The 22,520-nt window shown below is 39.9% G+C and overlaps 1 protein-coding gene across 2 annotated transcripts in view; it reads left to right on the top strand.

Annotated features, from left to right (window-relative positions):
• Positions 1–269: 269 nt before the first annotated feature.
• The window catches only part of Rab11fip2 (RAB11 family interacting protein 2), a 39,958-nt gene continuing 17,707 nt past the window's right edge, over positions 270–22,520 (top strand). Inside the window, exons 1-3 of one of the 2 annotated variants that reach the window (XM_031390861.1) lie at positions 270–1,228; positions 6,514–6,956; positions 7,874–8,342. In XM_031390861.1, the coding sequence (XP_031246721.1) occupies positions 876–1,228; positions 6,514–6,956; positions 7,874–8,342 (1,265 nt within the window). In that variant the 5' untranslated portion in view covers positions 270–875. Of the gene's footprint in view, positions 1,229–4,680; positions 4,788–6,513; positions 6,957–7,873; positions 8,343–22,520 lie in introns of those variants that run through there. The other variant, XM_031390862.1, reaches the window with a different exon arrangement.

The raw sequence follows: 22,520 nt of genomic DNA, 5'->3' as shown, positions 1-22,520 counted from the left end.
GTGCGGGCGTTGTATAGGGCCAAGTGCCGCCTCCCAGAACCTCTTGTAGGCCTCTGCGGGCTCACACGTCCTTAGAGCGCAGCAACCGCCAGGTTGGAACCTCAGCACCCACTGTCCAGCGCGCGCATCCCAGCCTCCGCGTCCCGCACTGCGCGCCCCGTCGTCACGGCAACCAGGGAGGCGCTGACCCCCCAACCCCGCCCGGCCCCGCCCCTCGCGCAGCCCCGCTCAACATGGAGACCGCCAACCCGGAAGTGGCGCGGCCGACGCGCGCAGGGCGCTAGGAGCCGCCGGTCGTTGGCCAGGCCTCACCCGGTGGAGCCGCCCGGCCTCGGCTTGCCGCCCGCGCCCCTCGTCCCTCCCGCACCGGTTCAGGACGGCCGCTTCCGCCCCGCATGCTCAGGCCTGCGCCACTCTCGGGGGAGGAGCCGAGGCGAGGCCGCACGGGCGGGCGGAGGGAGCCAGGCCCTGCGGCCGTCGACGGTTCGTATCAGCCGGGTCGGAGGAGGAGCCGGGCCGCGCGGGACGGAGGCCGGGCTATAGGGGCGCAGGCCCTGGGACCGCGGCGACGCGAGGCGTGGGGCTGCGCGCGGAGGCCCGGACGGCGCGGAGGTGATGTGGGCCCCTGTGCTTCTACGGAAGAAAGGGACTCCCGCAGCGGCGGCGGCCTCCCTGCCGGTCCTCCTGACATCGGCCCTTAGGGACCTCGGGGCGGCCCTGGCTCCCCTGCTCGGTCAAGTGCCCTTAAGGATGCAGTGATCAGGGTACGGGGGTTCTCCCCGTGGGAGGGGCGCTGCCTGCGCTTCTGAACTCTGCGCAGAGAAAACAAAAAACAAAAAAACAAAACCGAAAAACAAAACAAAACAAACCCCAGAATGATGCTGTCTGAGCAAGCCCAAAAGTGGTTTCCAACCCACGTGCAGGTCACAGTACTCCAAGCTAAAGATCTGAAGCCAAAAGGCAAAAGTGGCACCAATGACACATACACCATAATTCAGTTGGGCAAGGAGAAGTATTCTACATCTGTAGCGGAGAAAACCCTGGAGCCGGTGTGGAAGGAGGAGGCCTCCTTTGAGCTGCCTGGGTTGCTCATGCAGGGTAATCCGGAGAAATACATTCTTTTTCTTATAGTGATGCACAGGTCCCTGGTGGGACTGGATAAGTTTTTAGGGCAGGTGGCAATCAATCTCAATGACATCTTTGAGGACAAACAAAGAAGGAAAACAGAGTAAGTTATATAATTTATTTTGAATTTTGGGTACTTAAAGATATATGGATTTACTGTTCTTGAACATAGTATATTTGAGGCATCTGTCTTTGGAATTGAAATAGGATCCAGTATTAAGCACTTCACTTTGCATGACTTTGAAGTGAAAATAGCCTTTGCTCTGAATTTTTTTTTTAAATGGAGTGCTTAGTGAACCATTTTTTTTTCCTCATTTCTGTGTGAGGTAAAGAGCTCTTAAACAGTGGAATATTTTGCACTAGATTTTAATACTTTTTATAAGAGGCCTAGAGCATGAACTGGAAAACCAGAAAATTAAGTATATTCATACCATTAGGTCTGTTTGATGAGCACTGTTAAAAGATAAATTACTAATAAAGACTGTCAAAAGATAAGTTATTAGGTTTAGAACTCTGTATTTCAGCATTGGAAACAGTTGGCCTTTATTTTTGCTTCACCAGTTTTCAGGGTCAGTACTTTTTGATAGGGTAGAAATTTGTTAAAAAAAAAGTTTTGGAAGTCTGCACAGACATCTTCAGTCTTGAATCCACTGACATTTTTCCTTTAAATATGCAGCATAGTGGAGCTGTTGTTTACTGAAGAATCAATTTAGCAAAGCTGTTGTGTTTAGACCGAATTAGCTGGTGTAGGATCAGAGATAGTGATTACAGTCTTGTGACGTGGTAATTTAATGACTTCTTCGATGAAAACATGGCTTTTGAAATAGAACTTTGTAGCTTAAGTTAGATATACTTAACTTAAGGAATCAAAATGCAAATCAACACTAGGATATTCTGTGCTAAGTTGAAACCAAGTAGCGTCTTTGGAGAGGTAGGTCTCCTGTCTTGTCCTTTAGCTCACATGCATGTACATGCTTACCTTACATGCATAGCTTGTAATGGGCCTGAAGGCTCATTGAGATGGCTGGAGTTTGTGAAAAGAGGGTTAGGGGAGCTCATCAGAGGATTGTACTTTTCCCAAGCAGCTTAAAAAAAAAAGAACAAAACCCAATCCTGATGCATGTTTGGCTACCTACCTTTTAGAGCACTATTTTTACAATGATAATTTTAAGTTCACATTAACTTCTTATAAGTATAATGATCTTTTATCTGTTTTTTCTTTTGTAAAACCTGCCGGCAAACTTCATTTAATAGGAATTTTTTTTTGTTTTGAATAAGTCTTTAAGATTTAGTGTATGTAAAATAAAATACTAGAAATGCAAGAAAAAATAGGTAAATATTCAGTTAGGATGGGGAAAAGGAGAAAAAGTTTAAGTTGGCTATTTAATTATTTTCAAATTTCCTGAAACTTAACAAATAGCATGTTCTTTCTTCTGAGGGGTTCTTCATTAGATTTAAAGTGAAAAATGAATAATAACCAAATAATTTGCCCTAAATTGTCACTTTGAAATGATTTAGTGTATATCCTTTAAAGTGTTTTGACTGCGAGCTTTTGGGCATCTACAGTTTCAAATTTCTTACCGTGCTTTAAGAAGTACTTTTAATATTAATGCTAATATACTGCAGACCACTCGAATGTAAATTCCCAAATTTAAGTAGGCCCAAGTGTAGATCCAAAGATCCTGAGAACGAAGTAGCCTTTTAAAAATTTCTTGTTTTATTTCCGTCTTTGGCAGCTTTGCAGTTACAATAAACTAGACCATGAACAATACTCTAACAGTGTAGTCTGTCTATAAAATCAAGGACAGCTTTTGGAGGAGAGATGCTTTGAAATGCTATCAACAGGGCTTTCGATGTTACTGCACACAAAGAGATTTTCATATGTTATTAAACTCTTACTGTTTTGTGAGGGCGACTAAATGGGAACTGTGTATTTGATGGGGTATCTTTATTGGTAATATTTCTAGATTTTTAATATATTTAATAGCTTCCTTTTTCCAACCCAGCTGCACATGTGGCACAGTAAGAGACAGACTTGAGCCACCAGTGTATTAAAGAAAGGTATTTAATATTCTGCATATTGCTAGCCCTTGTCAGCATATTCCCAACTGCTTTTTGGAAAAGTGGAATGAGTGATGAAGGCTACCAGCTGATTGAGACTTCCCACGAAACTGCTGGGTGTGACGCTTTGTACTTTTGACAGTGAAAACAACAAGTGTTTACATCTTGTCTTCCAGTTGTGTCATGAGAGGCAAAAAGTATCCTGCTTAAAACTATTATTTTAACCTATTTTTTACTTTGAATATATACGTATATATGTGTGTGTATATATATCTATATCTATCTATCCATCTCTCTATCTTATCTATCTATCTATGTCCATATATATATATATATATATATATATATATATATAATTAATTATTTCTTTTTAAAGGAAGGGAGTAGGGAGGCCCTAAGCTAAATCCTTTGAGCAGAAAGAGAACTTTTGCATTTGCCTTCTTTAATAGATGTCTGGGTTGGTTCTGGCATGAGATTTAAGGAAATAACACTGTTTAATAATAGAATGGGAAAATCATTGATGTTATTATGTAATATCCATTGATTTTTTTTAACAACCCAAGTAGGTGATGTTCTTTTTCTTTCAATGCTCTCAAAAATTAATAATAATCTAGAGTTAGATAGATTCACACATATGTAGATGTGTGTGAGTGTGTCTGTGTGTGTGTGTGCACACGCGCATGCACAAGCACATGCATGCATTGCACCTGCCTCCTGGCCTCTGGCCTCCTTATTGCCAGGCTTGTCCCATTTCTGACCACACAGCACCAATTGCTTGGGAATCATTCCCACATGTGTGGTAGTTTGGACATGGACCTGTGCCCACTGAAAATTGAACAGAAGCCATATACCATTTCAACCCAGCACTCCAGAGGTGGAAAAGAATCGGCATTAATCCAACAACTCCCAAGTGCTGTGTCTTCATTTGTCCCTTTGAAGCCTGGGAAAACAAACACTATTTCAGGATTCTTGACATTCTCATTAAGATCGGTTTCAAAACAGAACAGCTAAAGTTACTTGTCAGGCTACCCTATAAATCAGTGTGTTTATCAGAGTTCTTTGCAGGATTTTGTTTTGGTGGTTGTTGTTTTGTTTTTATGGGGTAGGGGAGGAAAATTTGTATTTTTTTTACACTTGGATTCAAATGTATTGTTGCTTTATTCTTTAAAGCTTGCATAGGTGTGTAGAGTTTGCTACTAAAAGTAAATTATTACAAAGCACTCGTGTTTGGAGCTGAATCTTGCTGATTTTATGAAGATGGTTTAGAAATAAAGAAGTGACTCTTCAGTGTAAAGCAAGCTGTCCTAAAGGAGCTTGTGCTCTCCCTCTCCCTCTCCCTGCACCTTCCAGCCTCTGAGAGAAGGAGAGGAGAGTGTGGACACCCCTTTCCTACCTCCGTGCTTTCTGGTTAAATACAGAGTTCTGTAATGTGTGGCAGCCATGTGGCTAACCTTATTAACACATGTGCTTCATAAGTAAGGAAGAGTTTCTATTTTCCTGCAGATGTTTTTCATCAGCTTTAGATGTTTTCCTCATTGGCTTCCATCTGACTTGGGGAAATGGCTTGTCCTTCTCCTTGCCTCGGTTTCTTCATCACCAAAGTAAGAGGGTTGACGTACATAATTCATGTGTTCTTATTTCAAATACTGAATTTTGGCCATGCTCACCCACTTCCATTTTGGAATATATTTTCCTCTAACTGGATTTTATCAAGTTGTTATAAACTCTACATGCCTTTTTTGTTGCTTTTTCAGGAAGGCATGTGAATTCATACAAAGAGTGTTTGCTCATTTTTCATATAGCATGATATTTTTGAGTATTTCTCAGGTATCACTCATCAGAAGTATCTCTCAGGCCATTGAAAATGGCTCTGTTTTCCAAATCCCTCAGTTGATTCTAGCGTGTATAGCTTTGTGTCATTTGGAGGTGTTCTGAGAGTTTATGTTTGTATTGTTTGATGTTCTCCATTCCACAGTTCATGGCTGTAATTTCCTACTCTTAATCCTGGTTAGACTTATCTCATAACTTTTTCTTAGTTTAGGGTCATAAAATATGCATTCTCTCATAAAATATTCTATTGTAAGAAAATGCTTGTTTTGGCATCAGTATGATATGTCTTAATTCATTGAATCATTTCAGTTTATCAAGGAAACATGGCACTATCATGGAGCTGATATAGATTGTGCGTCAGCTCTCTGTCTTTCTTGTATGCTTATCTTTGACTTGATGTATAGTAAATCCAGTCATCTTTTAGCTATCCTGTTGGCAAACAACAAGAGGTGATATAAAATCTGGTCAGAGTTGCTCTGTAGCTAAGATAACTCTTTATACCCTACTAGATCTGTATTTAAATAACAGCATGTCTCCATAATGGAGCTCAGACCCCATTGCTAAATGATGTGAAAACATTGAGGCTTCGTGGTTCAGGTTTGGGTTGTTTGCCCTGTAGAATGACTACCTGTGACATCATCAACTGGAGAATTTCATGTGGATAAAAATACTGTAAGCAAAACCAAAACAAGCCCTGCTTCTTATATAGTTCACTTAAAAATTGACAGCATAATGCAAGAAGTGCCTGAAAGCTGGGGTCTGGTTTTGTTTGTAAAGTCCTTTTTATTTCTCAGTCAATAGCTTTGAGGCAGGAATCATTTGAGCTTTTTATTCTTTGAAAACTTCACAAGATTTATTGTTTATCACTTCTTACGTTTTACTCATTTTACATATTTTATTCAGGAAAAGAGTTAGATCCATTTTATACAAATATAAGTAATGGTATTTATTTAACAAACTATGTACTATCCCCATTAATAAAATTAATAAAATAATAAAATTCTTTTACTACTTATATAAATTATATTTTGGGATATGGATTATTTTATTTAAATGTCATCATTATTTGTCATTTTATGGTACTCAGAGATAATTAGAAGTGATGAATTACTTTCAAAGTTTCTGGCTCAGTGTCTTTGAATGTTAAGCATGTCCTTGGGCCATTAGTAATAGTTGTCCCATATGAAAACATAATTAGCTATTGTTGATAAGAATTTTTGATGATGATTTTTGAATTATGAGAGGAAGTTTTATCTAAAACACTTCTCATACTCTCCAAAAACTCACTCCCATGGTGTGTATCACTCTAGAAACTAGACCATTTGTTTGCTTGATTTGTTTTCTTTTTAAACAGTGAGTAAAACTAGAAACCTGTAGCTGACTGGTTTTCATTCAGTTTGTAGACAGATGTGTGGTTACTTTACTTAAATGCTGCCTGGATATAACAGTGCTTGCTGCCATTATTTGTTACAACCAACTTTTTTTCTTCTTTTTAAGGTGGTTTAGATTAGAATCCAAACAAGGAAAAAGAATAAAAAACAGGGGTGAGATAAAGGTCAATATTCAATTTATGAGGAACAATATGACAGCAAGCATGTTTGACTTGTCAATGAAGGACAAGACGAGATCACCTTTTGCAAAATTAAAAGATAAGATGAAAGGGAGGAAAAGCGACGGGGCATTTTCTGATACGTCCTCTGCCATCATTCCAAGCACTCACATGCCTGATGCCAATCCTGAGTTTTCAAGTGGTGAAATGCAGATGAAATCCAAACCAAAAAAGCCTTTTCTTTTGGGTCCTCAGCGGCTCTCTTCTGCCCATTCGATGTCTGATTTAACTGGGCCCCACTTATCTTCTGAGAAGCTAAAGTCCAGCACTGTGGGTCCAACACATCTTCTCAGTCGTCAGATAGATTCCTTTGGAGTTGTTCCAGAAAGCGGTAAGTGATGCCTCATTTCCTTTTTTCCTCTCTCCTATTTTATGTAGTGTAACTTCTAAAGATAGAAAATGAAAAGTAGTGTTTCTAAAGCCAGTCATTGATTGTTTGAGTACCTCCCAACACCTAATTGATACATTCATTGAAGACAAGCTTGCTTGTATTTTTGTTGTATGTGGTAGTGAAATGAATCCTAGTCTTCTTTCACGGCCTGACCTCTTTTCTTTTCTGCTGTCATTTCTCCATTTCAAAAGCTTGCAGCAGGGATTGGTTGGCAAAGTGCTTGCCTTGAAAGCATGAGGATCTGAGTTCCATAGATACCCTAAATGCACATTCAGAAAGCAAGACAGGAGTGGAGGAGGTAGTGACAGGTGGATCCCCAGGGGCTCCCTGGCCAGTCAGCCAAGACCACTTGGCAAATTCCACACCAGTGAGAAATTCTGTCTCAAAAAAACCAAGATGGGTAGTTCCTGAGAAATGCCAGTGTTGGTTGACCTCTGGCCTCCACAAATATCCACATACACACCAAAATGGGGAAAAAAAAGCCTGCAGCGTATATTCCATTCCATCAGGTATTCCTAGAAAAACATCTATATTCAGAGGAAACTAAATTGGATTCTAATGATGGAAAAGTTTAAGATTTTTCAATATGATTGTGAGAGCGGGTCTTTTGGATTGATTTTATACTTTCTCATGTGATGGTTTCTGAGCCAAGGAAGATAGTAATATGATTGTCTAAAATATACTATTATTAACATATCTACTTATAATATCCCTTACCTAATTTTAAGATTGTTTTGATTATTTTGAGGGTTAATTTCTTTAGTTAATTGCTCTCATTCTGAAGCAACAGAATGTGTCAGATAGTGTAATAGCAAATGTCACCCATCACCTACTAATGGGAAAAAAAATGTTTGTAGGAAGTCTCAAGTCTCCACACAGACGAACACTAAGCTTTGATACTTCTAAATTGAACCAACCTGGCAGCATTGTGGATGAAGGTGAGCACTCTTTTGGAAGACAGAGTGACCCATTTACAAATGTGACTGCTTCATTACCCCAAAAATTTGCAACACTGCCAAGGAAGAAGAATCCATTTGAAGAAAGCAGTGAACCGTGGGACAGCAGCACGAATTTGTTTTCAAAACCAATTGAAGTCAGGAAAGAAAGTAAGAGAGAGAAAAGGGAGAAGGTGAGCCTCTTTGAAAGAGTGACTGGGAAGAGAGATAGCAGGAGATCTGACAAGCTGAACAATGGGGGATCTGATAGCCCATGTGACTTGAAATCACCTAGTGCTTTTAGTGAAAACCGGCAGGACTATTTTGAATATGAGTCAACCAACCCGTTTACAGCAAAATTCAGGGCTTCAACTATAATGCCATCTTCAAGGTAAGCTCACCAGGAGGAGCATGTACCATTTGGGGAACCTTGTACTTGAAAGTAATAAGTATTCCTTTTAGATGCATGAATATTTTATATTTTTATTTACTTATTTATTTTTACCTTTTTTTAAACAATTCATCATAGATCTAAACATTGTTGTTTGCATGTGCTCTTGAATTTGGATGTTTTACTTTGGAAGGGCAAAGGCTTCTTCCTCTCTCTCCTAGTCTGGTCCTACCTACGGGAGCCAGAAACCCACCGTGGCTCTTGGAGAAAACAGCACGGTGTTTGATGAGACCCAGTGAAAGTGCATAGACCGTGGGTGTGAATTCAAGCCAGAAATACATTTCTAGGTGCTTCCCAGGGATTAACTCGAGGTCTGTCTGTCAGGAGAGCGTCAGTGAGCCAGTAGCAGTCAGCATGGTGCTCTTTAGCAAATGCTGAAGGACTAATATTGTCATAATAGATGGTAACTGTCTTTATTAAATGGCTGACCAGAAATAGCTTTTATTTATGAATGCATGAGTGCTTTCTAGAATCCAGTGACCCTTTTCTAGAGCCCTGGGTGACAGGTAGCCATGGGCACAATCAGCTGATGAAAATTGGAGTTTTGAAGCCTTGGGTCCTTCTGTGTCTACTGCTGCTTACTTCACAACATTAAAGTCAGAGGTTCTGCAGATGTGAGTGATAGAGGACCTGCTTATGGAACCTCAAGCAAAGATGAAGATGACCTTGAAATCTTTAAGTAATTGTGGAGAAACACAGTAGAGGCTGAGCCTTTGCCACAGGATGAAATCTTTCTTCCAGTTATAATGTGTAATATGTAGACCTGAGTGGGAATCCTGACTGTGGAGTACTGTGACTTCTCTAGATCTCAGCATCTACATCTCTGAGGCAAAGAAGATAATATATACCTTGTAGGATGTAGTGAGGATAAGTAACACACACATGATGAAGCATATAGTACAAAGCCAGGCACCAAATAGGGAACTAGTAGATGGTCACTGCTTCGGGCTGAGCATCCTTGACTTGAAACCTGCTCCACTTTTATGTAGAGGTATAGTATCAGTACTAATGCTTTCATCATTGATAGAACCTTGAGGTTCAGATTTGGAACATTTCAGATTTGGAATTTTTACATGGAAAGTCAATGCAGATATTCTAAAACCAAACTGAAGCACCTTGGATCCCAGAAGTACTGGGTAAGGGACAGATGACCTCTGTCTCAATTGATGTATTATATATTGTTTTCTTTAAAATTGGGGCTTTTTGTTCTATCTTAGTACAAACAGAAGGTGAAGCATTAACAGCCACTTGGGTATGCCTTTCTCTTGGGCCTCTCCCTCTTGTATGCAAGGCCCACCCTTGAATATATATCTTCTATGCTATGTTAAAAAAATACACTTAAAATTTCCAGAGGGAAGTACTCATTTTCTGTTTGTTTTCCTTATTATTAGATGGGAATTTGCTGTGGTTTTAGAAAAAAAAAATTATTCAGTTTTGTTTATAGACTATACTTCAGAGAAATAAATTTTTCTTTTGTGGTATCAATAGTTAATTGAGGAGTTGATGTGCTGATGTGCTGTGCTAACACACAGACACTTCTGCATGTAGTCTCTATTACATCAAATCTTAAATACAGGCATAAATAAGAGTGTGCCCTTCCTTTCTGAACATTTTTATTTTTTGCAGGAGATTACTGAAAATTACTGTTCAAGGTAACTAAGAGATTGACTAAACTAGGTAATTTTAGAGTCAGTGAAAAGCTCGAAAAAAATAGGAACTAGTTGTAAAATAATACAATACAAACAATATGAAAAAATAACTGTCCTCAAGCTGTGGGCTGCCATGGGCTGTAACAGGGAGGAGACCTTCACTAGATTTCAGCTTCATTTTGTTCTACTTTAATATTAATACTACTATCAAAAATCAGGGTTATATTATGAATTCAATGGTTACAAGCATATAAGAATTTTTTTTTAAACTTAAGACTTTTTCTTTGTGTTTATGAGGCTCCAGGTATGGGGACAGAACGTGCATTCCTGGAAGTTTCTGTCACAAGTCATCTTTCTGGTAAACTAGAACATTTGTAGTTAATGGGTGGCTCCAGTTAAGGTACAGAACAGTGGGATGTAAATGGGCTGAAACAAAGGCTGCAGGTCCCAGTTTCCAGCCAGCAGTGTTAGCGTGGGTCAAATTTGAGAGGCTATGGCCAGGATAGTGTCTAGAGTTCCTCTCCTAGTGTTATCTTCAGCTGGATCAAGTAGCATCCAGACCAGGAGTTTTAAAGCTACAGATGGTGTACTATGAATTATTTTTTCAGTATGTTAAGTAAAAGCTACTTAGAGAGATCCTGGACTCTTGTGACCCATGGCTTTGAGACTACTGAGTCAACGTAAAGCATAGTGCATTGCCAAAGAGCTGGTGTGTGAACTGGCATGCCTGTGATTCCAGGAGCACAGGAGGCATGTCTGTCCTCTAAGTAAACTAAGCATGTCAGTAGAGCTGGAGAATTTTCTTTATGTTCCTCCATCTTCAGTCACTAAGAACATAATTTTTAGAAGTTAAAGTTTATAGTGTTTGCATATGTAATATCTGCCCAAGGAAATGCCACATTGGAAACCACAAAATAAGCTTTATTTTGCATCTTGGAGTCATTCCTGTATCCTTGAGGGAAACTGATGAGGAAATTAGTCAGGTTGCCTGCTTCAGCATGCAAGGCCCCTCTCTGATGTTCATCTAACAGTGCTCTTCCTGCTGACCTGCTCTGCTTCCCTGCAGCCTTTTCCACCCTGCTAGAGAGTAGTGGCTTCCCAAGCACACAGAAGTGTGCTTTCTGGTACAGTTTAATCTTCTGTAAGCTTAGTCACCTTTTCCTTCCACTCTCATGAGTAATCTCATTCATCTTTTTTACTGTAATGTCCTGCATGCTTTTTGAAAGGCAGTGCACATTAAAGGTTTTGAACATAAACAGGATAATAATGTTCTTCTCATTATGCCTGTCTCCTGCTTTCAGCCCAGTGTTAACAGTGGATATCTCCCTAATACACTGAAAATAGATCCAAGAAGGTTGATATGTATATTTTTATTTTAAAATGTAAAAGAATGATCAGGTGAGTCAGTATACACCTGTTAGCCAGCACTCAGGTTGTGGCAGCATGGGCAACTTTTGAGATCTTATTTCATAATTAAAAATTGTAAATAAATGAGCAAAGATGTATTTCATTGGTAAGAGTACTTGTCTAGAGTGTGCAAGTTCCCAGTACTAATTTAAAAAGCTGAGTTTTACACTAATATTGAAGATTTTGACATAAGCAGCCATTTCTATTGTCTATATGGCAGGTACGCTAGGTCATCAACTGTGGTAACTCCAGGTCTCAGTGGTTTCATACAGGACCTCATTGAGAGGGGAATGGAGTAAATAGGTACTCAGCCTCACACAGCTTCTCTACAACCAGGCCTTCTCCTTCTTGTACTGGCACCACTGTTATTTCGCACAAGGAGAGGTGAGGACCATCCAGTATGATAAGTTGTCACGTGCCAGGATTGGAATCATGAGTCCACATATGTCTCTTTGGCCAGAGTTCAGTCAGGTTTCATCCTTATTGCAAACTGTTAAGAAATATGGTTTAAAAAAAAAAAGAAATTTGGTTTAGCTGTGTGTTCAGAAGGAAACTGAGTTGGTTTAGTATACAGCATTGTATAAATGAAAGACACCAATTGAGTATCTCCTGAGATTCTGGATGCCATGTAGCTCTTGCTATCTCTCAGTGCCCCACTGCTCCTGAGCATGAGACTATAGTTGGAACTCATGTCCTTTATAAGAAAATGTCAGACTATATTATTTGTGCTTCAGAATGTTCCCCTTGCCTTTTGTTGACAAAAGTCAGAGACAAGTATATATTTTATAATTTATCAACAGCCTCAAATACTAATTTGTATTATGTCTTCTTAATTGTAAAGCAATGCTTTCTGTACCAGCAGAATATCATTTTCTAAAAATAGACATGCCTTCAGGGTTAGGATTTTTTAAAAAAGGTTATTTAGAATAATTGCTTTAAAAACCAGATTATAAATGATCTGAAGAGTGGAATTGGGCAGGTGTATTCACCCCGTCAGTGTTTTTCAGAAAGAGTCTCACTGGGTATTACAGGATGGGCTAGATTTGCGCTCCTCTCTCTTCAGTGTTCCAAGCATTGAGATTATACCTGACCACTTTCATAGCCACTGTTTTGTTTTGCTTTCTGCAGTAGAGTGTGGAACTGTGGCTCTGTACAGAGCTGGTGTAAGCTGCACAGCACATTGGCTTCCTCTTGTGCTTGGGTATTGCCTCTTCCTCCATGCGTAGACAAGGGATTGGCCAGAGGCTTTATGGCTTGTTGACTGTTTCTGCAAACTTGGTTGGATTACCACCACTCTCATCTTCATGTGGATGTTTGGTGCTAGAATGAATAAGTTGAATAGCGTCAGCAACTCATGACCTGCAGAGCCAGTTTCCCCTCCATACTTTCCCCATATCCTCAAACTCAAGATTCTATTGCTTCAGCCTCAGCCTCTTCATTGTGGAATTGCAGGTGTGCACTACCACACCAGACTTGACGTTTTCCAGAAATAGTATGCTCACCTTCATACTGGCTGAGTGGAGATCAGCCTGGCTCTTAGAAGGGCAAGAAACCTGAAACAACCAGTTGGAAAGAGATGCTCCCAGAACTAAGTGACTAAGGTGTTCCCATGCAGTCACATTTAACAATTATTTTGCTAAGTAAGCCGTGGGTTAAAATGCCTTTTGTTCAGTTGAAGAAAGCTCGATCAGACATGCTTATGAAGTGTGGGTCCAGACAGCAACTCTGAATTGAACATGTTGTAAATGCTAAGGTTTGTCATATTTTAGCCTTTTCTTACTACTCAACTTTTCTTTTTGTTAAACCTCCCTACTCATCTTGGGAAGTTCATTTCCTTAGTGAGTTTGTCTGCCTCTACCCATTAATGCTATAAACTATATGCCATCTTCCTTTCCTGGGCTCAGGCAAAGGAGGAAGTGTCAGAATGCCAAGAACTCATGCTCTCTGTCATAAGAGTCCTGGCATTTCCCTCCATTGGATTTGTTCTGATAGAGAAGTTGGAATTACCATCAGATGCTTGTGTCTGGTCAGCATTGGTTCCTATTTTGTTTTGCTTTTAAGCTGTGGTTTGTTGGACCTCCTTCAGATGAAATATGAATCTTTTCATCAGCATGCCTTGAAGAAAATCAGTGTTTTCAAAACTCCCCATTGATGACTAGTTGGGTTTAAAACTTACTGATCTAAATTGTATCCCTGTCATACATAGTCAGTTTTTAACAGAGGGGAGTCAGGAGTTAAGCTGATAAACTCAGATTTCAATGGACCCCTCCTAAGATAGACAACACAGCAGGGGAAACAGCTTGTATAAAACTAGTTTTAAAGACTCGTAGACCATAGGAAATTCCCTGTGTTGGAGTATGTAGGAAGCACCTGAGCTGTAGTGGATGTTGAGGACAAGACTGAACTGTGACTGGTGTTTATGGTGAATTGTTGATCAGGATACAGATGAAACCTGGCAACAGTGGTAATGAGCATGCTTAGTCCATTGAAGCAGTGATGCATATACACCATGATGTGCACTTTCCTAAGGAGGTCTGGAAAGTGTCATACCTCCATCCAGTTATGGGAAGTCTTTAACCACATGAAAAAAGTTAATGTCTGTCTTGCTTAAGAATCAAAATAAACCAGCAGACCTGTCTCTTCTCACATCCTAGGCAGGTGTTCTACCACAGAGCTCTGTCCTCAGCCCTCTTTTTCTTTTTCATTGTGAGACAGAAGAGTCTTACTAGGTTGCTCAGAGTGGCATGGAGCTCACTGCAGGCCAGGTAAACCTTGAATTTATGGACCTATACCACCAGGATGGCACCTTGAGCTTTTAAAAACATTCATAATAAAAACCTCTTTCACGTGAAGAGCTAATGAAGTCAGAGTGCAAGAAAGAACTCAAGGCATTTTGTGTTTGTCTTGGAAACAGTGACTGGCACAGAAAACATGTTTCCCTTTCTTTCTGATTTATTGCAGCTCTGAGCACTCGGCAGCCCTTGTTCAGTTGCTGTACAAAAACTTGGTAGTGAGCTTTATGTTTTACTCCTAGGATCTTTTATTTTATTAGGTCAGATATTTCACATGTATTTGGTCATCAAAGATCCTTCTAGCCTTTCTAGTCCTGTATCTTCTAGCCTTCCTGTGATCTACCTAGCCAATAAGTCCAGACCAGATTATTTTTAGGGTTGTATAGGAATATTATCTAAGATGAAGACATATTTATCACTAATATTTTCCAGTTTTAGTTGACAGTATACCTTTTCCTTTTGAGGAACTAGTTACTTTCTGTTTGTGATTGAGTCATATCATTCTTAGGAACTATCAAAAATTAGTTACCCTGAATGTGTGTCTAATTCACACAGTCCAAGAATCACCATAAACTGTTGCATCTACCCATTATCAGAAAGCTATAATATACCCATAAAAAGACTATTAATGTAAAATTATATTTTTTATTTTAAAAAAAAACTGGTCCTAAAGAAAAGAGTCTTAGTCCTAGTTGTTCCCTCTTCCTTTACAATGTCCCCTGTGGATATATAGAGACAGACAGACAGACAGACAGAGAGACACAGACAGACAGAGAGAGATTGATTTAAAGCATTCCTTAGCATTGTAAACCCTACTGTGCATAAGGTCTGTTTTGGTAGGAATATTTAGCATTTGTCATGTACATCTGAAGATGGCTTGCTGTTAGCCATTAAGCCCTGTAGTCCATCTATCACTTACGTAGCTGAACACCTGCAGCCTCATTGATGAGATGGAGAATATAAACTTTTGGAGTCCTTAATCCATTAGTGGCCCGGGATTTGTAGGGGTTCCCATGTGATAGTGGTTGGGAAGGAGAGTGTGGGTGTGGTTAGTTCCCACAGCACTGACTAGAACTTGTGTGTGATTCCCCAGAGATGACTTGAAACTTCTCTATCCTTCGTCATCCTAGACTTGTTATTATGGTCTCATTAATTGGTGCATCTCCCATTGGGTTAATTTGCAGATACCAGCCATGCCATTCTTTGCTAACTCTCTAATACAAATTGATATTTATGGTTTTTAAAATTGAAAACAAAAAAGCTCTAACAAAAAGACAAACTTTGCTAAGTTTTTCCTTGTTTTGTTTTTATTTTTGTAAGATGAGAGATTAAGATACAAAGAGATTATGTATGAGAGAAGAGGAAGAAAACATACCATAAACCCACAAAAACTACTGTAGGCTAATAAACTGATGTGAAAATTTCTCAATTTACAGCACTTGACAGGTGCTAAAAGAAAAGCATCTTTAATTTTAATGTGTTGTTAGGACCTCTTTAGAGAGACTGTACAAGTTATTAACAAGGTCCTCAGAGACAGGAGACGGGTAATTAACAAGACCTATGGAGATATAGTTTAGGTAATTAACGAGCTCTTAAGCACTGGACACAGGATAACACGTGGTGAGTCTGATAGTTAAAGAGAGCAGGTCGTTACGGTATGACCAAATGCATGATAGAGCCTGTAAGTCCTCTGGAGCTTTCCAAAGGAAAATTGTTACGTTTATATTCCAATGATCGTAGCATGCTAACTTTTATAAATCAGTATATAAGCTTTTGGGTTTAAGGTAATATTTGAGAGAACTATTTGTTTGTAAATAGGAAGTAGAAGAGCTTATGGATGTAGGTGGATGATGTTCACTATGTGGGTTCTGAGCGGTGTAGTTTGAGGGAAATTCTTCAAAGGGACAGACTAGGTATGCCTCAGTTACTTTAAACACCACTGGTGAAGCATGCTTTTCATATGTGGCCTTTTGTCTAAAACTGCCTATTCTAGATTATCTTTCTCCTCTGTTGACTTTAAAATGTTAGGCTTTTGGCCACAGAGGAGACTGCATTAGGGACATCTTAGCCAGGGTTCTTCATTCAACTCTCTGCCACTTTCACATTTGAGGGTTGCCATTCCCAGTTTCAAACACTTGGTCGGGTTATTTCCTGTATAACTTTGATGTTACTGTCTGTAATTTTGATTCAGAAAACTCCCAGTCAAGCATTTTCTTACAGTCCTGTTATATTCTGGTAGGTGTGTCCAACTAGTAGCCATAGGACACATAGGCTGAGGACAGCAGTAAGTGTGGCCTGACACAAAATCATAAAGGTAAAAGCTCTTGAGCTATTTCTAACAGACTGTGTGGTTCTTAAGCATGGCCTTAGTAGGTGGCTTCGTGTCTCAGTGTGAAAAGTTTGAATGTACCTGCAAAGGTTAAAATCTAATGAGTTTCTTACGTTGCATGACCTATCTCAGTGTGGCTCCTGCAGGCCATCAAGCTGAATATGTTTCTGAATTTTAATTTCTTTTCAGTATTTTTCTGTGTGGGGGAGAGTGGTGTTTTAAGTGAGAATATATCCCATCAGCTAAGATATTTAAATATGTAGTCTTTGGTTGATGACATTATTTGTGGGAAGTTCAGGTGGTGAGACTTTATTTGAGTTAGTGTGTAACTGGGGGCAGGATTTCAAAGCTTGAAGCCCCACCCCACTCCATTTCACTTTCTCTGCTTTGTGCTAGTGGTTGAGATGTGAGCTCATAGCTTCCCACTGCTGCTGCTACTGCTGCTGTGGTGTGACTTGCTGTCTCACTGCAAAGGTGAATGTGCTTGGGCTTTCAGAGCATTGTAAAGTGTGTGGTGATATGATGTGTCTCTGATATCTTGTATTACAGTAAGATGTCCAGGGTTTTTCTTTAATTTTGAAATGAATGTGGTAAGGGTCAGGAAAGCTGGCTTACTGGCTACTCTTAAAGAGGAAGAATTTTTTAAGGAAAATTGAATGTATGAACAGGTATAGTCAGTAAGCTGTCATTCCATGACAGAATATTTGACTAGTCTGTGGGAGGTGCTGGGATTCATTCCCTAGCATGACCCTAAAACATTGGAAGGCTGAGTATTTTGGCCTGTGCTTGTAACCCCAGTACTGAGACAGGAGGCTAACCCACATAATAGTCTGGAGCTAACATGGAGTTCCTCTAGGGGAAAAATGGGGAGGGGTGACTGAGGCTGGGGATGAGTAGTTAGTTATAACTAGGATAACCAGTTAGTTAGGCTGTGAACATGAGCTGCTTTGGTGTGTTTGTTTGATAGTGAGGGTGGGAAGAAGGGAACGCCTTTTGAGAAACACTTCCGTGTATTCTTAAGCGTTGGAGTGAGACAGTGACCAAGGACTGCATAAAGGAAAAAAGGAACAGGTCTAATGATGTCTCCCAAGTGTTTGTGCATACATGTGGAAGCCAAAGTCATGATGTGTGTGTGCATGCATGTGCATGACATATGTGTGTGTGTGCGTGCACACGCGTGCACACGCATGCACTCTTGTGTGCTGAAGGTCAACACTGGGTATCTTCCTCAATCTCTCTTCACTTTTATTTTTGAGACAAGATCTCTCACTGAACCTAGAGCTCACTGTCTGGCTTGCCATCAAGTCCTGGGGCTCTCTCTGTCTCTGCTCCCAGGTGCTGGGCTCACAGCTGTCTATCTGGGACTCGTTCCTCTTCTGTGGATGTGCTGGGGATCAGAACTCAGGCCCTCATACTTGCTTGGCAAGTACTTTACCACCTGAACTATCTCCCGGGCCACGATGTATCTTAAATTTGACAAGATACAGCATTTTTTGAAACTGTTTTGTAGAACAATGTTAGGTTTGTGGTTTCTGAATCAGATTTAGTGTGTTAGTCTTGATGGAGAGGCTTGAGGTTTTAGTTTGTTTGTTTGTTTGTTTGTTTGATTGATTGTTTTTATCATGAGATGGTATTTCCTTGTCTGTTTAAGGTTTTGTTTTCAAGAATAGGGATATGTGTTTTTAATCAAATCTAGCAAGCTAGTATGAATACAGTAACAGTTCTTACAAATTTATTTTCCAACAATTGAATACTCTGGCTTCTTTGAACATAGAATGCAAATTTCAGTAACTCTAAAGATTTGTGCATGTAAAGTGTTTTCATCTTATCATTATAATGACTATACACATAGAAAAGTTGTTCTGGCTTTTCCAGATTTTGCTCTTCTTAAGCGCCTGTGAGTCTGTCACTGTGGGAATAACCTTGCTTCTTGTTCCTATAGCCCTCATTGGTTTTTGTGCAGACCTCCTTTCCAGGCGTTCTTTGGGTTTTGTGCCTGTAACATTTCTAGCTGGACTGTCTGACCCCATCACTTGATACTGCTCTCACTTTATTGATAGTAAGCTTTTCCTTTTGAATTGCAGCAGTGTATTTATGTATTATGTATTCATGGTAGTAACTACTATAGCCATTTGTCCAAATATCCAATGGTAACATATAAAATAAACAAACAAAAAAAGCTGTTACTGTATTCATTTAACCCATTTCTAGAAAAATGGTCTGAACATTTGACAAAGGTGTCCTTGAGCCTACTGTTTAGTGATGAATTGTATTGATGTTATTATATAATTATTAATAAATAGCTAAGTGTTTATTGTATGTTAAATAATGTCTTAATGTGTTTCATATACATTTGGAAATCTTTCTGATGAAGGAACTAATACCATTTAAATAGCCATTGCTTGAGCATGCTTGGTCTTCTTAAAGTTTACATCGTCAGGTTGTCTGTGTGGTTTCTCAAGCTTGTGTAAGCCTCAGTCAGGCTAGCAGTGGAGGGTAGAGGGTACGGTTTATACAGCGCCAGGTCCTAGTTCTCCAATGTTGGGATGGGACTAGAAATAAATGACCTGTTACCAAGACAGAATAGTGTATGCTCTATAGAAGTACAGGAAATTTGCCATGCAAAGGTAGAGAAAGGAGAAATTTAGTACACTGAAAACTGGGGAAAGATTTCCTCAAGGCAAATGTCTCTGTCCTTGAATTTGACCACTGAACGTAAACATCTCAAGTTTAGAGATGAGCTAATAAAACCTCCATTTTAGTAAACAGTAATAAAGATAATATAGGAAGTGGTGGTACACACCTGATATTCTAGCACTCAAGAAGCTGAGGCACAAAGTTTTGATGAGTTCAAGGTCAGCCTGCTACCAAATGAGACCTTGTCTCAAAAACAACAAAGCAAGTAAAGCAAATAGGAGAAGGGTTATTTGATAGGTTTCAAAGGAATAATTTCCAAATAGTGGTTTTATACTGTTAAATTATTAGTTGTTTATTAAAAACTGAAGGGTCACACTGTTTCTTTTCTATCTAGAGTTAGGAAGCTGTATTCTATGTCTGTCATTCTCTGCCTGGCAGGTTTCTGAGGAAGTATGCCTGCTACCCCAAGCTTCCAGTGACCCACTTAATAGGTGCCCTGCAGCAGCTCAACATAAGGCATAATGAACACTTTGTTATGTTAGGGAGTTTGATCTAAGAAGAGGGTGTCTAGCCAGTCATGTATTTTATCAGAGACATACAGATGTGGTTTTCCATATTTTCTTCTTTTTTAATCTTCAGAGAAATGAATTGTCTAAAAGTATGAAAAATAAAAATCTCACTGAATGTGATTTATGTTTTGATTCAGGGTTATAACTTCATTCTTCAGTGAAGGGTTTCACAATGTACTATAAACATAGAATATTTTAAAGGGAATATGGGATAGGTACAAGTTCAGAATTATTCAGGTTTGGGTTTACATCTTTAGTAAAAAGCTTGTACATTGGGCTTTCAGTGTCAAATAAGGTAACCTGATTGTACAAAATTAACATGGTACACAAACTGCTGAAGGTAGTATTGGATGCATAACCCAGAAATGGTCACTCTGCCTATGATCTCACCTCACAGATCTACAGAACACTTTACTGCAGTGCTAATCAGATCAGAGAGAGGTACTACTAGTAGACTATACTCCCTGCTTGAAAGACATATTAGAGTTTATTAAAGAAGGCAGCTCCAGCTGTCATAATAATGACAAAGGATGTTTATTGAGAATTTGCAATATTCCAGAGTCCCTTTGGAAAGAGCCCCTGCCTTAGAAAATCCATGGCAGCACCAGTGTGACCCATCACTCAGATCTGAAGTGTGAGGGACTACTCACTGTTTCAGTACCCTCCATCTCCTAATGTGACAGAAATTACATGTTTTATGTTCTGCCATTGTTGTGTTTTTAGAATTAATAAACATGTCTCATTGAACAGAAAAAATATCAAATGAGAAATTGAATGTGAAATATGCTTTTTTATGGGAATTTTACAGGAATCAGCCAAATCTTAAATGTCATCCCTGTGGACCTGTTTCTTTAGACTACCAGACAGTACCACAGGGCAGAGTTGCAAAAGAAAGGCCCTTTTTTCACACTTGATGGTGAAGATTCTTGCTTGGTTCATCACTTGGTTATGATGGTTCTCTCTTCATTGCTACTGAGAGACAAAGGCTACATAAAAGGCAGAGTCTGTCTGTAAGACAGATAGATTAAAAAAATGTGGAATTGTCCTAATGCATTGCGCAGTTGGGAAGTGCTATTGGAATAAGAACTGCAGGTTAGATGAGGCCTCGTGCTATACATGTGAAAGCTCAGCCTCTGAGAAACAGAAGTAGGAAGATCATGGGTTTGAGGCCATCAGGGGCTATGTAGCAAGACCTTGTGTCAAATCAACAACAGAAAGTGCAGAAGTTTAAATGAGCAGAGTTAGTCAGTCTGGGGATAATGGAAAGGGGGATTTAATAGCCTCAAAGGATGGCTGTATGAAAAGGGATAAGAAAAGGGCTTTGATGAGGGGGAAAACTCATTAAAGGTTCTCGGGAACCTAATGTGTCTAAAACTATCAGAGGTTAGAGATGGGATGGCCTGGCTTACTGGGAACCTGCTGTGTCATAGTTTGATTTTAGCACCTAGTTCTCTAGAGAGTGTTGGTGAGGGCAGGAGGGAAGTGCTCAAATCCCATTTAGGAAAACTCAGGAAACTGCCACCTGGGCCTGACTAGGAAGCAACACAGAACTCAAAGATACCAGTGAGGCCACATTGCAAGTGAAATATTAGATTCTGGGAAAACAAAAAGCAGAACAAAAAAGCATCATGTGGTGTAGAGTAATTTTCAATATAAAACTTACAGAAACTCAAAAGTATCAAAATTATTGTAGCATAAGAAACTTAGATGTTAGCATTGCGGCTGTCTTTAGATGTTAGCATTGGTTTTAGTGGCTGTCTTTAGACTCATGGTAACCAGTGTTTTAACTGTTTCCTAAATGAAGAAACATTTAGAAAAAGCCAACCAGGGGCTGGAGACTTAGTGATTAAGAGCACTAGCTGCTCTTCCAGAGGACTCAGGTTCAATTCCCAGCAAGCACATGCCAGCCCAACTGTCTGTAGTCCAGTTCCATGTGATTTAACACCCTCGCACAGACATACATGCAGGCAAGATACCAATACATATAAAATAAAAACAGAGGAAAAAGCTGAGCCAGATAGAATAATGTATGGTCTATAGTGAGAGTGTTCATATGTCTGTGGGGCAAAGAGTGTATTTCCATAGGAAACGATATTCTTGTCAGACAGACGTGAAATTCTATAACCCTGCTGAAGCAAACTTGGTCACTGTGCATGCCTTAGGATTGTTTGTTTTTCAGCCTGGGAGTTTAGCATATAGAACTCCCCTATTGCTCCCACAGCTGTGTTTCTGCAGAGTTAGCAAAGGAGCCTCTAGTTTTTGTCACCAAGAAAGGGGCTCTGAGAATTCACTACTGTGAACAACCCTTGCTTGAAGGCTTTGCAGGGATGGCTGGAGCCTTGAGTGCTTGTGGGGTCAGTATCCTCCTTGCAGACTGTTCTTGAACACTTGAAGCCTTCCTAGAAACCAGGGGCTACCACAGCTTCTCTCAGATGGAGCTTGTCTCAGTCATGGCCACAGATTTTGTCTTGGCAAAGAGTGATGTGGAACCCACTGGCCTTTTTAACCTAGTTTAGAGGGTGATAAAATGCTTCTTTCTCCCCATCAGGAGTTCAGGTTCTCTTCAGATCTCCCCAGAGGGCCAGGCAGGTTAGGGAGGCTGGGCTGCCTTTGATCTCGTAGGCAGATGAATATAGTGCTAGTACCAGTTCAGTGAGGGGTTTGATGGTACCTTGCTTTCATGAGTCCTTCCTTATTCCCTGTTTTACTTCTGAATCAAAAGGGACTACCTTCCC

This window comes from Mastomys coucha, unplaced genomic scaffold, assembly GCF_008632895.1.
Source record: "Mastomys coucha isolate ucsf_1 unplaced genomic scaffold, UCSF_Mcou_1 pScaffold21, whole genome shotgun sequence".
Lineage (NCBI taxonomy): Eukaryota > Metazoa > Chordata > Mammalia > Rodentia > Muridae > Mastomys > Mastomys coucha.
This window is presented reverse-complemented; position numbering and strand designations above follow the sequence as displayed.